Source organism: Cottoperca gobio, unplaced genomic scaffold (genome assembly GCF_900634415.1).
Source record: "Cottoperca gobio unplaced genomic scaffold, fCotGob3.1 fCotGob3_42arrow_ctg1, whole genome shotgun sequence".
NCBI classification, from domain to species: Eukaryota; Metazoa; Chordata; class Actinopteri; order Perciformes; family Bovichtidae; genus Cottoperca; species Cottoperca gobio.
Genome location: NW_021167006.1, coordinates 395,529 through 411,752, shown reverse-complemented (window position 1 = coordinate 411,752; position 16,224 = coordinate 395,529). Strand labels below are relative to the sequence as shown.

At 38.5% G+C, this 16,224-nt stretch overlaps 1 protein-coding gene across 1 annotated transcript; it reads right to left on the bottom strand.

The window, feature by feature from the left end:
• Positions 1-8,950: 8,950 nt before the first annotated feature.
• LOC115006010 (CD63 antigen-like) lies at positions 8,951-15,773 on the bottom strand. The gene is made up of 9 exons (XM_029428012.1): positions 15,672-15,773; positions 14,838-14,903; positions 13,683-13,808; positions 13,462-13,536; positions 12,999-13,094; positions 12,229-12,320; positions 11,045-11,117; positions 10,123-10,206; positions 8,951-9,330 (listed from the first exon to the last, which is right to left on the bottom strand). Exons 1-9 carry the CDS (start codon positions 15,729-15,731, stop codon positions 9,208-9,210), a joined length of 795 nt encoding a protein of 264 aa, XP_029283872.1. The 5' UTR covers positions 15,732-15,773; the 3' UTR covers positions 8,951-9,207.
• Positions 15,774-16,224: the final 451 nt, after the last annotated feature.

Genomic DNA, 16,224 nt, shown 5'->3' with positions numbered 1-16,224 from the left:
ATGCTTTTCACAGCAAATATTGATATATGAGATTAATTTATATTAATTAATCACAAACTTGTAATTAATTAGATTAATTTTTTTATTATAACTTTGAGATACTCATTAGTTGATTAATAAATGATCAGGAGAGTAACACGTGCAGCTTCATGTGAACTGCTTTCACTTTCAAATGCATGTTTTTGCAAGTGTTTTGTGAATGACGCCGTCGGACTTGTGACACCAGTGTTTAAAAGAAGCACCAACCGTCAACTAAAAGCTGAAATGAAAACTGAACTTTCAGGCTGCTGGTTGTGCAAGATAAACAGAACTCAGCAAAGGTGTGACGCTTCCTCAGACTTTAGGTTTCATGTTGATGCTGCGTCACGTTTTACTTTCACTTTACAGAAAAGGACACCTAAAGATGAAGAGAAAGTTTGTGAATCACAACGGAAACATGAAGAAAGTGTTTATACCTTCAAGGAGTTGATCTAATAACGGGATTTAATATTGTAATTATGAAATAATAATATAATATTTTTTAGAAATATAAAGTATATGAGCAGTGTGGAGTAATTAAATGTAGTGAAATAAAAATATATCCCTACATGTGGTTATTTTATTGGTGGTTTTGAGTTTCGTTAACATTTTGAGCCTCATGTCGGAGTTCTGCGCTCTCCAAGTGCCTTCTAGTTTGTTTTATGATGTTTTATTGGATGTCGTGAGGTGTTCAGGGTGCAGCAGCAGATATCATCCACTAGGATCGACTTCACGCCCAACGTCTGTCCAGTCGGGTTATTATCGGGTAATTTTAACCCGTGCTACCTGTCCGGATGGTTTCCTGTAATATGTTGTGTCGCGACCTGCAGTAAACATGAATACAAATATATTTAAAATACTTAAAACCTTGTGTTGTTGTTGTTGTTGTCTTGTATTCTGGAGCACCTTGGGGTTGCTTTTAGCCATGAACGTGTGAACCTTTACTGATGAGACATTTCTTAAAAGTTCTTACTGTCATATTGTTTCTTTCACATCACGTCAGATGTTCACGATGTTTGTTTCTCAGTGTAACACGTCGGACTGATGCAACCACATTCAAATCAAATCAAATCAAATGTATTTATATTGCCCAATATCACAAATTTTACATTTGTCTCAGTGTTTACAGACTGTACAGGATACGACACCCTCTGTCCTCAGACCCTCTGTCCTTAGACCCTCTGTCCTTAGACCCTCTGTCCTTAGACCCTCTGTCTTTAGACCCTCTGTCCTCAGACCCTCTGTCCTCAGACCCTCTGTCCTTAGACCCTCTGTCTTTAGACCCTCTGTCCTCAGACCCTCTGTCCTCAGACCCTCTGTCCTTAGACCCTCTGTCCTCAGACCCTCTGTCTTTAGACCCTCTGTCCTCAGACCCTCTGTCCTCAGACCCTCTGTCTTTAGACCCTCTGTCCTCAGACCCTCTGTTCTTAGACCCTCTGTACTTAGACCCTCTGTCTTTAGACCCTCTGTCCTTAGACCCTCTGTCCTTAGATCCTCTGTCCTTAGACCCTCTGTCCTTAGACCATCTGTCCTCAGACCCTCTGTCCTTAGACCCTCTGTCCTCAGACCCTCTGTCCTTAGACCCTCTGTCCTCAGACCCTCTGTCCTCAGACCCTCTGTCCTTAGACCCTCTGTCCTCAGACCCTCTGTCCTTAGACTCTCTGTCCTTATACCCTCTGTCCTTAGACTCTCTGTCCTTAGACCCTATGTCCTCAGACCCTCTGTCCTTAGACCCTCTGTCCTCAGACCCTCTGTCCTTAGACCCTCTGTCCTTAGACCCTCTGTCCTTAGACTCTCTGTCCTTATACCCTCTGTCCTTAGACTCTCTGTCCTTAGACCCTATGTCCTCAGACCCTCTGTCTTCAGTCCCCTGTGTCCTTAGACCCTTTGTCCTCAGACCCTCTGTCCTCAGACCCTCTGTCCTCAGACCCTTTGTCCTCAGACCCTCTGTCCTCAGACCCTCTGTCCTCAGACCCTCTGTCCTTAGACCCTCTGTCCTCAGACCCTCTGTCTTTAGACCCTCTGTCCTTAGACCCTCTGTCCTTAGACCCTCTGTCTTTAGACCCTCTGTCTTTAGACCCTCTGTCCTTAGACCCTCTGTCTTTAGACCCTCTGTCCTTAGACCCTCTGTCCTTAGACCCTCGCATCGCACAAGGAAAAACTTCCTAAAAGAAACCCCATAATTAAAGGGGGAAACATGGAAGAAACCTCAGGGAGAGCAACTGAGGAGGGATCCCTCTCCCAGGACTGACAGACGTGCAATAGATGTCAAGTGTACAGGATAAACAACATCGTACAAATACAACATTTGACAGAAATGTTGTGTTGAAAAAGAGAAAGTTTGGATAAATCCAGGAAAATGTCAAAAAGATTAATTCACATTCATTATAACCACAGATAATGTACCAATGTATTCATATATCATAAAACACTAACAATATGTTTATGATTCTATTACTGTCTATTACACACACAAACACACACACACACACACTGTGGGGACTTTTCCCATAACAGCTTGTTTGACTGAGCTCCAGCTGGACATGTTCCGACAGAACGCTATTAAAAAAGACAGTTTGGATGACTCATTTCCGTTTGATTCTGGGATGATGAAAAGATTTAAAAAAGGTTCAGCCCGGGTGCCATCTGAATCAGAACAGCTTGCCAACGTACTTTATGACATGGAGGGGGCGTCAAGATTCCTCGGAAACTCAAACAGGTATAACAAAGGTGCTCTTTGGTGGAGAAGTTACATTAATGCAACAGGAACATGTAACACACACATTAATGCAACAGGAAAATGTATCACACACATTAGTGTAACAGGAACATGTAACACACACATTAATGTAACAGGAACATGTAACACACACATTAATGTAACAGGAACATGTAACACACACATTAATGTAACAGGAACATGTAACACACACATTAATGTAGCAGGAACATGTAACACACACATTAATGTAACAGGAACATGTAACACACACATTAATGCAGCAGGAACATGTAACACACACATTAATGTAACAGGAACATGTAACACACACATTAATGTAACAGGAACATGTAACACACACATTAATGCAACAGGAAAATGTATCACACACATTAGTGTAACAGGAACATGTAACACACACATTAATGTAACAGGAACATGTAACACACACATTAATGTAACAGGAACATGTAACACACACATTAATGTAACAGGAACATGTACACACACATTAATGTAACAGGAACATGTAAACACACACATTAATGTAACAGGAACATGTAACACACACATTAATGAAACAGGAACATGTAACACACACATTAATGCAGCAGGAACATGTAACACACACATTAATGTAACAGGAACATGTAACACACATTAATGTAACAGCAACATGTAACACACACATTAATTTAATGTAACAGGAACATGTAACACACACATTAATGTAACAGGAACATGTAACACACACATTAATGTAACAGGAACATATAACACACACATTAATGCAACAGGAACATGTAACACACACATTAATGTAACAGGAACATGTAACACACACATTATTGTAACAGGAACATGTAACACACACATTAATGTAACAGGAACATGTAACACACACATTAATGTAACAGGAACATGTAACACACACATTAATGTAACAGGAACATGTAACACACACATTAATGTAACAGGAACATGTAACACACACATTAATGCAACAGGAACATGTAACACACATATTAATGTAACAGGAACATGTAACACACACATTAATGCAACAGGAACATGTAACACACATATTAATGTAACAGGAACATGTAACACACACATTAATGCAACAGGAACATGTAACACACATATTAATGTAACAGGAACATGTAACACACACATTAATGCAACAGGAACATGTAACACACACATTAATGTAACAGGAACATGTAACACACACATTAATGTAACAGGAACATGTAACACACACATTAATGTAACAGGAACATGTAACACACACATTAATGTAACAGGAACATGTAACACACACATTAATGCAACAGGAACATGTAACACACATATTAATGTAACAGGAACATGTAACACACACATTAATGCAACAGGAACATGTAACACACATATTAATGTAACAGGAACATGTAACACACACATTAATGCAACAGGAACATGTAACACACATATTAATGTAACAGGAACATGTAACACACACATTAATGCAACAGGAACATGTAACACACACATTAATGTAACAGGAACATGTAACACACACATTAATGTAACAGGAACATGTAACACATATTAATGTAACAGGAACATGTAACACACACATTAATGCAACAGGAACATGTAACAGACACATTAATGTAACAGGAACATGTAACACACACATTAATGCAACAGGAACATCATGTATATAGTAAAACACTGACGGGGACATTCAACTTATAATAATCACATACTTTTACTTAAATAAGGTTTTGAATGCAGGACTTTCACTCGTAGTGGACTATTTTCAGTGTGGTGTGAGTACTTTTACTTCATTGAAGGATCTGAATACTTCTTCCACCATAAACAGTATAAATTCCTCACAGCGCCCCCTGCAGGCTGCAATGTGAACTACATAGATAACAACCTTCTCTTGGCATCAGAGCTACGTCAGGTATGCAGTAAGTGTGATGGATGAAAACGTTCCATCCACTGGAGCGTGTCGAGCAGCTGAAGAGGCCGTCGTTGTTTATCTTCATTATCACTATGTAAGGATATTTATACGTTTTGGGTCTGCCTGAGAAACCAGCTTAGAGCAGGAGCACACACACACACACTCACACACATACACATACACACACACACACACACACACACACACACACACACACACACACACACACACACACACACACACATACAAACACACTGTGAGAACTTTTCCCAGAACAGCTTGTTTGACTGGCTCCAGCTGGACATGTTCCGACAGAACGCTTTAAAAAAGATGACTCATTTCCGTTTGATTAGGGGATTTTAAAAAGATAAAAAAAAGGTTCAGCCCGGGTGGCGTCTGAAGCAAAACATCTTGCCAACGTACTTTAAGACATGGGTGGGCGGGGTCAAGAGTGCTCGGAAACTCAAACAGGTGTAACAAAGGTGCTCTTTGGTGGAGAAGTGCAAAAAAGGTCCAACGCTCTTTTCTTGCAAATAGTAAAACACCTTTGGTTAGAGTTCTGTTGCATAGTAACATGTTAGAGCGACGTTAACAAAGAAGGTCAACTCATCAATAACCGTCTGATTAAAGGTTTTCTACCATTTGCGTGACGAGTGCGTCGGACCTTTTTACTTTATGACACAATTGGAAAATCCCTGAAACAGGAAGTGAGCTGCTGTCACATCAACCACAGCGAGAAGCTTCACCTTAAAACACAACGTTCAACAAAGACCTCGCAATCCTGCAAATCCATCAAAACATCAAGACTTCTTCACTGCGTGCACTTTACAAACGATCGCATTGTGTGTGAGGGGAAAGAGTTTTAATGCATATTGTACTATACAATGTTCATATCATATTCTATATCTATTTATATACATATTGTTTATCTAAGGTAAGTTTTCTTTTTGACATCCAGTTTGGATGATTTAACAAGCACAATAAATAATAAATAAATAAAAAACAAGCACAAAGCTTCAGATATAAATATACATCTAAAAAATAAATATAAGTGTAACCAAGAAGCAATACTTACAATACAATACAATACTGTCTACATTGACTGTGGCAGAGTGTAAAATATAATAATAAAATAATAATATAAATCTCTTTCAAGAGGTTAAATAACTGCTGCAGCTCGTTCAGTGTATGACGAGACTCCAGATATAATTCTGCTTTAATCACTTTATTGTTTCTGTTAGATAAATATTTTTAAAATAAACAACCACCCTGTTGGTATTTCCTCTTTCCTGAATAGTCAATAAATGTTCTGTTGAAAACATTTTGGTGACAACTAGACTATAAATAAAAAAATAGAATTCAAATCCAGTTTTTCTTTTGCATTGTTCTCATTTCTTATAACAATAAGTACATTTAGTACTGCTAAGTACAATTTTGAGTTTTTGTTTTTTTACCTTACATGAGTATTCTTCTACTTCATACTTCTACTATACAAGAGTTACTTTACAAGAGTTATGTTGGGTTTTGAAGCCCAAAGGGCGCTGTGATTGCCTTTCAAATGAATCCAGTAAACTTCTAGTTGATCAAGATACTTATTTATTTAAAGTGATGATGACAGCATTTCAAAAATACCCTCAGCCGAGGACACTTTCACACACCAAGTCCACAGTCCGAATCAATAAAGAGCCAGTTAGCTGTCTGTTGGTGAAAGTGAAAGTGATACAAAAACATCATAAACATTTTGCTATATTCTCTACAGAAGGGTGTCGTCGTCCCTCATTGGTCCATGTTGGCGCGGTTATGCCCCTTGGTGGGCCGTCTTGTTGTGGCGAGATGGAGGTGGATCCTGAAACTCTTTGAAGAGAACCTACAGTGCTTCACATTCATCACTAATATAGTGCTCATTATACATGTTGTGCAAAAATACATTTTGATTGAGGTGGACGAGTACATGTGATAATCATTAAGTGTGACACAATACAATCAGGAGTTTATTTACTTCACAGTTACTTTGTATTTTGAAAGAAATACAAAGTAACTGTGGATTTCTTTACACGTGTATTTCCTTTTTCTACTTTACGACTCAGTAAAAAAATATTGTACTTTTTACAGCACTATATTTATATGAGAGATGTAGTCTAAAAAAAAAAAAAGCTAATTATAAAATACAATGTTTTGTGTACTTTTTTCCCCCCTAATTTATTTATTTAAAAAAACATCACATCCATGAGGTACATTAACATTATATACACACAAACATGTTCATACCTGGGGTACAGAGATAAAGTAAAAATAAATATTAACAAAAGGTTTATTTATTTATTTAAAACTGTCTAAAAATTAAGCACCACCCGGCGGGCACGTTCTGTAACACGAATCATCAAACCTTGCACACCAACAGGTACGTGCAAGCCGGAAGTGGCTCTAGTGCGAACCTGGCGGATCATCCACTGAATAACTTTCTAATGTTTGTGACAATAATCTCGCACGTGGGACTGTTTGTGTTTTACATCAGGAATAAACTAGCAGAGAAGTTTCACCTGCAGCAGCTGGACGAGGAATTCGTGGTGCACGAAACTCATCAGCACACCTGCTGTTAATGTGTCGTGTTGCAGTTTGGGGGAAGCAGCTCCAGTAAGGAACCCCAATCTTCCCTTCTCCGGGACACATCCTCCAGCTCCGACTGGGGGTCCCGAGGCGTTCCCAGGCCAGTGAGAAGATATAATCTCTCCACTGAGTCCTGGGTCTTCCCCGGGGTCTCCTCCCAGCTGGACGTGCCTGGAACACCTCCCTAGGGAGGCGCCCAGGTGGCTCCTTACTAGATGAACCACCTCAACTGGCTCCTTTCAACGTAAAGGAGCAGCGGCTCTACTCCGAGTCTCTCCTGATGGCTGAGCTTCTCACCCTATCTCTAAGGGAGACGCCACCCGTCTGAGAAAACACATTTCGGCCGCTTGTACCCGTGATCTCATTCTTTCGGTCATGACCCAGCCTTCATGACCATAGGTGAGGGTAGGAACGAAGATCGACCGGTAGACCGAGAGCTTTGCCTTCTGGCTCAGCTCTCTTTTCGTCACAACGGTGCGGTAAAGCGACTGCAGTACCGCCCCCGCTGCTCCGATTCTCCGGCCAATCTCTCACTCCATCGTCCCCTCACTCGCGAACAAGACCCCGAGGTACTTGAACTCCTTCACTTGGGGTAATGGCTCATTCCCTACCCGGAGTAGGCAATCCACCGGTTTCCTGCTGAGAGCCATGGCCTCAGATTTGGAGGTGCTGATCCTCATCCCAACCGCTGCACACTCGGCTGCGAACCGATCCAGTGACTGTTGAAGGTCACAGACCGATGATGCCATAAGGACCACATCATCTGCAAAGAGCAGCGATGAGATCCTCAGGTCACCGAACTGCAACCCCTCTCCTCCACGACTACGCCTCGATATCCTATCCATGAACATCACGAACAGGATTGGTGATAAAGCGCAGCCCTGGCGGAGGCCAACATTCACTGGGAACGAGTCCGACTTACTGGCGAGTATCCGGACACAACTCTCGCTTTGGGCGTACAGGGATTGGATGGCCCTCAGAAGTGACCCCCTCACCCCATACTCCCGCAGTACCTCCCACAGTATCACCCGGGGGACCCGGTCATACACCTGCCGTGGTGTCTTTTTTACTTATTGTCGCCCATTTTTTCGTCTCTTCTGGTTAATTGTAGTGAAGCTACTCTGAGGGAGGAAGTTGCATATTTATAATTGATAATCAGTTGTATCACCAGGTGTTTATCCACCAGTCTTTACCTTGACATGTTTATGCACTTTATTTTGAAGCCTAAATCATATTATTCTGCTACCTCACTGAAAATACTCCACTACAAGTAAAAGCCCAACATGTTCCTGCTGCATTAATGTGTGTAATATGATTGAATGAATAATATGATGTGAAACCTTGGAGAACCCTCCACTTTATTTGTTTATGTAATAATAAGAGATGTTTACTCGCAGGGCCAGATCTCCACATCCTGTGAGTATCACGTTTTAGTTTAGTTAAGTGTAGCTCTGGGTATTTGTGGGTGTCCTTCTATAATATAATATATATTTGGATATATTACTATGTGCAAGTAAAGAATGTGTGTCACCAGACATTTAGTCCTCGAGCTGAGAGGAAACTAAGAGACACAAACCTGCTGCAGGGTGACTTATTAGATATATTGCGCCATCTTGTGGCTGCAGGAGGAAACTACGACCACACAAATGTCACTTATAAAATAAACTTTATTTAAAACACACTTTTCAAACACGAGGACCAAACATTTCATCACAACCAGCCGCCTTCTTTATATAGATTAATGCTTTACAAATAAATGTTCAAACATTCTGCCAAATATAAATATGCTGTCCTGGAAAAAGATTCAGATGCAGAGAGAGTGGGTGACGTAGTTTTATTGAACTCTTTCGATCATCACCAGCAGTTTGAACTGAAGCCTGGGTTGTGAGGGGTCAGAGGTCAGAGGTCAGGCGAGGGAAGGTTTGGGTTGATATTTCACTCTGTCGAAGTCGTCGACTGTCGTCTCTACGGGAGGCGTCTTCCAATATTCCTCCAGACCCAACGTCAGGCACAGAGCGATGGCCGCCATCTGCAACACCACAGTCCAGGCTTTATTTCCAACACATTCTTCCATCGTCCTCAGGGTTTTATATTAATATTATCATAGGAAGTGATTTAGACATATGAAGAAAAGAATGAAAAATAACTGAGGAGATTTAATGCAGCTTGAAATATATATATTATATAATATATTATATATATATATATTATATATATATCATATTATATTATATATTATATTATATATATATATTATATATATATATTATATATATATTATATATAATATTATATATATATTATATTATTATTATTATCCATTATAGTGAAGTAAATAACTCCTGATTGTATTAATCTACACTTGAAGACTATCATATGTATTTGTTTACCTCAATCAATATGTATTTTCTGCACTGAATGTATAATGAACACAATATTGAATGTGAAACACATTAGGTACACTACTCCTTTAAGGTAGACAGGTCTACCACCATCTCGTCATAACGCTGCTCTCCAAGGGGCGTGACGGCGTCAACGTGGACCAATGAGGAGAAGACTCCGCCCTTCTGAGGAGAATTTAGCAAAATGTTTACGATGTAACTGGGTTTTTATTAATTCGGTCTGTGGACTTGGAGTTGTAGAAAGTGCCCTCAGCTGAGAGTATTATCAAAACGCTGTTATCATCACTTTAAATAAATATTATCATGAACATTCAGAAGTTTGCTGGATTGATTTGCGGCAGTCATAGTGTCCTCAGAACTTTTAAACCTAACAACGTTGAGGACAGAGAAGATAAATAAAACGGTTTGTAATTCTGTACCGTAATGGTGGCGACGGCTGAAATGATTCCTATCCTGAGTTTGATGGGGAAGCTCAGGTAGCTCTTCAGGATGGGACCACAGGGCTGCAGGTCAAAGGTCAAAATTACATTTTCTGTGTCAACCATCCACAGTGAAGTCCATGTTAGTAAAAGGGAAGCGGCCATGTTTGTATTTTTATGGAGAAAATGTGTGATTTCAGAAGTTAGAAAGGTCCCGATACCAGAAGATTTCGTATTCCATACTATATATTCGATAATAAACCCCATGTTCTTCAACATACACTCCTTTATTACTGTTTGCATCATTGGTTTTGTTTGATATTAAAGAAGGAAATGAAGACGTGTTTGACTTCTTATTTCATATCGCTGAGAAAACTTCTCCTTCAAAAGGTTTCTCACCAAAAACAACATTTTACAACATTGAACACATCATGATAATGATTTCGCTCAATATTCATTTTTACTGAATCGAGCTTGAACGCACCATAGTGGAACTCCACATGACCTCGCTCCTCCGGCTGCTAACAGCTAACGTTAGCGTTAGCTAACTCTTGTGCTGATTTCAACACAGATTTGTTAATCATAATGTAGCTTTATCAGGGAAAATAGGGTGCTTCCCAATACTGAGTTTACTGCATCCAAAACAAATGTTCTATCTCTCCAGAACACTATTAGTCTCGAGCCCTAATGGTACTGCCGGGCACTACGGTACCTGCGGCTGACGTCATGTTTTCTGAATTTTGGCTTCTTGTTAAAAATTTGGTACCGAAGTATCGGGAAGAAACGTAAAGACTGCTGTTGAAAGGTAGATAAAGAAGGAAGGAAGACTGGAAGAGAGTATAAAACAGTAAACAGTATAAAGAAGAAGGGAGCGAGAAAGAGGAGAAGGACGGAAACAAGGAAAGTAATGAGACATAGCTACCTCGGAGTGAACCCATACAGCTCGGCCCACCATCACACAGGGCCCGTCTGAGCTGGAGTTACCAGGCTGAGAGCTGCGAGACAAAGAGAAGAAGAACGAAACCTGACCGCCAACACCAAGACACAAAAACATCATAAAATAGTTGCGTACGTAGAAGATCGTTCTGTTTTTGTCACTCTGGTTCAGGAGCGTAAAGAAGTCCATGTTTGTCCATCTGATGAAACCCCTAGCAAAAAAATTTAAACTCTCCAAAAAGTTCTGAAATTCTTCTAGAATCTAATCCAGAAATTCTTCTATTAGCTCCAACATTTAACTCAAATCTGGAAATGTTTTAGAAGCTCAAAATATTCGGGGGAAAAGAAACTCGTAGAAATCTAGACATTGTTGTTGTAGCTCCAGAGCTTTAAGAGAAACTCAAACCTTTCTAAAAATCCCTAATGCTTTGAAAATGTGTCTGGAAGCTCAAAACGTCTAGAAATCTGAGAATTCTTCCAGAAATTCAGAAACTTGTTAAATATTTTTTAACTTGTTAAAAAATATTTTATATAAAATAAATTGCAAACTCATCTAGAAGCTCAACGTTCTTTGAGTGACTCCAAACTCTTCTAGAAACCCATACATTGTTTGAGAAATTTGAACTATTTTTATTTTTTATCTAGAAATTCGTCAAAATATTTATAAATCTGAGAATTCTTCCAGAAAATCTTCTAGAAACTTGCAAACTCTTCAAAATAAACCTTAAAAAACGTTCTCTCTCTACAAGTAGCTTGTAAATGTTTATAGATTGTAAACTCATTTGAGAAATGTATAAATTATTCTAGAAATTCAAGAACTTGTCTAACTTACAAAACATTTTTCAAACATGTCGTAAAAAATAATTTCTAGAAAATCGAAAAACTCAAATTATAAACGATAAAAAATGTACTTGTCGACAAACTTGCAAACTTATCGAGCTCAAAGTTATTTTGCTAACTCCTAACTCTTCTAGAAATCCATAAATATTTTTGAAAGAATCGGAAAAACTTCTGAAATCTAGAAATTCGTGTCGAAGCTAAAAAGCTCAAGAAATCTGACAATTCTTCCAACAACTCTTCTTAAAACTATTTCTAATTTTACGAGTAGTTCGTAAATGTCAACAAACTTTTCTTGAAGCTGAAAAGCTCTTTTCTGTTTTGCCGTCTCACCTCGGCGGCAGGTGTAAGGCGGGGGGGCAGAAACAGCCGTCAGGAAGTTTATTCTCCCAGTCCTCAAAACTCCTCAAACCACAACAAGAGTCCTGAGAAACAGACACATTTAATCTGGTCAGATTTAAATGAAAGATATCTGTAATTCAGCAAATTTAGAAAACTCAATTATCATTTTGGAATATATATAAAATTAAGATTGTGTCTGAAACTGGATTTATAGTTTAATTATATATATATATATATATATATATATATATATATAATATATACATATATTTGAATATGTATTATGTATTGTATATATATATATACAGTATATTTATATATATTATTTATATATATCTAATATATATATATTTATTATATATATTATATATATAAACTATATATTATTGATGTTTTACATATATATTCATTTTTTTATATATTTATTTATATATATTTATATATAACATTATATATATTCAGATAATTAATAATTCATATAATATAAAAGATATATATATATATATATAGAGAGAGAGAGAGAGAGAGAGAGAGAGAGAGAGAGAGAGAGAGAGAGAGAGAGAGAGAGAGAGAGAGAGAAATATATACTAGAACGTTTGGTACTTTGATTTGAAGTTAATACTTTTGTACTTCAGTAAGGACTTTTACTTGTAAGACAGTATTTCTACACTGTAGTATTACTACTTTTACTTTAAGTAAAACATCTTCTACTACAGGAACTTGAACCATATTGTAACATGGCTGTATTTCCTGTCTCTTACGGAGGCCTGCAGTTTGTTTAGTTCAGTCTGGATGTAACGCTCTGCTCTGTGCAGGGGAGTTACGTTCAGGAACACCTCGTCCACCGCACCGTCCATCTGCACACACACGCACAGCAATACAACAGAAAACAGTAAAGATAGAGTTACTACAAAGAGTTTTAACTTTTAAGGCTTTCTTTAATCAAAAGGCAATCTCTTATCCTTAACATCTAACTCTAATCTGCTTTCAACATGCACATAAATATCATTTTAGCAATTAAATTATAATAATTATATTTAAAATGACAGGGTAACTCTCATGTGGTCGTGAAGCAGCTGGTCAAAGGCAAGAAGAGGTGTTAGAAACCGGAAGTCTCATATCGTCTGCTGTAATGATCACTGCGACCTGCAGGGGGCAGCAGTGGCCGCTGTAGTGCATTGCACAGTAATAAAAGGAGACAGAGAAACAGACAGGTGGAGTTACCTGAGCTTGAACCTGAACCAGCGGTGAGGCAACAACCATGAGAGCCACAAACTCCACGAATATGAGAGCAGAAAACTGGAGGAGACAATCACAGGTTAGTGTGTGTGTGTGTGTGTGTGTGTGTGTGTGTGTGTGTGTGTGTGTGTGTGTGTGTGTGTGTGTGTGTGTGTGTGTGTGTGTGTGTGTGTGTGTGTGTGTGTGTGTGAGTGAGTGTGCCTCACCAGCAGCAGCAGAGGTTTGAGGTCCAGAGACGCAGCACAGACGCCCAGAACAGACAGAACCACAGTGATTGGACCGAACACCTGCAGCACCAGCAGACTGTCGCTGCTGGACAGCTGCTCAAACAGCTGACAGAGAAACTCAATTAATCTCATTAAATTCAGATTTTATTTTTTGTTATCATTTCATAAATAATTAAATACAAAAGAATTATAATAATTCAAGCTCTATGATTTTATTTTTCTTACTGAAATGCACCCTGGGAGTCGTAGTTCACCTCCCCCTTCAGTTTCTATGTCAAAAAGCTTGTATATTTTATTTAATATATATATATATATATATATATATATATATATATATATATATATATATATATATATATATATATATATATAGTATATATATATATATGTTCTAACACAGTTGTAAATATGTTATACTTATGATTCAACCTGGACAAAAATACAGAGAACACACATTATTCCTTGTGCCTACATTACCCACAATGCAACTCAACAGCTCAGTTCAGTTAGTTTCAGGGGTGTTATGCTAGTTAGCAGCTAATGTAATTAATCTGTACAAATAATAAATCAGTGACCCTGCACATAAAGTTCTGGAGAAACATAAAATGGTAAAAGTATAAAAAAAAACATTTAAAATTGGGCGAATAAAAATATTATTTAAATAGTTTTACCATTTATTTTATACATTATAACTTATTGTGTTTTTATTTGTTATATATTATAATTATTATTTATTTCATGTCTAAAATGTTTATTTGATCAAATTTCCTTCCAATGTTTTAAAAAATATTCATGAATCTCGTGTATATAAAAATAAACTAATGATATACTTATAATGATTTATATCTTTTGATATTTACAATATTTATTGTCTTATTCAGTTATTTCATTGTCTATTTTTACCACCTAATTTAATTTAAGGAGCGACATTAAAATGCTAATTTTATATTTATTATTTAATTTCCTGTTTATATAGTGTGCGATTTATTCCTTTAATCCCGTCTCCATCAAGTTAATGATGTTACATCTGGAAGGGAGAAGATGCCCAGCAGGCGGCACGAGGCTGTAAAACCTTTTAATTGTATGTGCTGGGGGTAAACACACACACACACACACACACACACACACAGTTACCTCGGCAACCGGTGTGTTACCATCGATGGAGGAAAACCCGACGCCAATCATCACCACACCAGACACCTGCAGAGACGTAATGAAGCTGCGTTAAGCTGCAGAGTGATTGTTGAAGTTCCACAGGAGGAGGAGGAGGAGGAGGAGGAGGAGGAGGAGGAGGAGGAGGAGGAGGAGGAAGTCTTTAACAGCAGCAACATTCCTGGGAAAATGTTGTGTTTCCCCCGAGAGGCTCGTGAGACTCCGTCAGCTGCAGCTCTGACGTCTCAGTTTAAACTTTATAAACTAAGTTTCCAGACTCCGGCAGCAGCTTCACTCAATATTCTCACACTGAATCATTTTCTCGCAGCAAAACTTTATCAGTTTTTGCTGCTGCTGTAGTTTCAAGTCTTTATTGTCATTTGCACAACAATTACAGAGGAGATTCAAAGATTCAAAGATTCAAAGATTCAAAGATTCAAAGTCTTTATTGTCACATGTACAAAAGCTGCAGTTGTAGATCTGCCTCCAACAATGCTCGTTAAATATGTAGAAGAAGAAAAAAACATGCACGTAACAATGAAAGATGTAAAGTTTAATTAGAATATATAATTAATATAATATGCAAAAGCTCCAGAGTATCCGATCCAAACTATAAACGTGCTGCAACAGAAAGTACACGGCAGTCAAACTAAATAAAAGTTCAAATTAAAAACATGTTTCTATAACTTATTTAAGTTATTTTCTTTATCAGATTAAGCTCTTTCAAGCTGCTCATCATCATCATCATCATCATCATCTTCACCAGCACAAACATGCAGTTAGCTGTTAGCCATTAGCTGTTAGCCGTTAGCTTACCAGTAGCAGCACAGTGACACAGATGGCGAGTCCTCGTAAGTAACTCCTGTAGCGAGCCATGATGACCGCCGTCTGAGAGAGTCGAGCTCAAATAGAAACAGAGTAAAGAGCAGAGCTAGTGTGTGTGTGTGTGTGTGTGTGTGTGTGTGTGTGTGTGTGTGTGTGTGTGTGTGTGTGTGTGTGTGTGTGTGTGTGTGTGTGTGTGTGATGGAGGTTGTTTAAAGCTCAGGAGTGTTTGGCTGCAGAACGAAGAACATGACCAAGTTAGGAAGATCAGCTGGAGAGGGAACAAGGACAGGAGAGCAGAAGTGGAAACAAGGGAGAAGAGGAAATCAGGAAGGGAGGAAACAAAAGGAACAATAAGACAAGAGAGGAGAGGAAACAAGGGAGGAGAGGAAACAGAAGAGAGGAGAGGAAACAAGGGAGGAGAGGAAACAGAGGAGAGGAAAGGAGAGATAAGACAAGAGAGGAGAGGAAACAAGGGAGGAGAGGAAACAGAAGAGAGGAGAGGAAACAAGGGAGGAGAGGAAACAAGGGAGGAGAGGAAACAGAG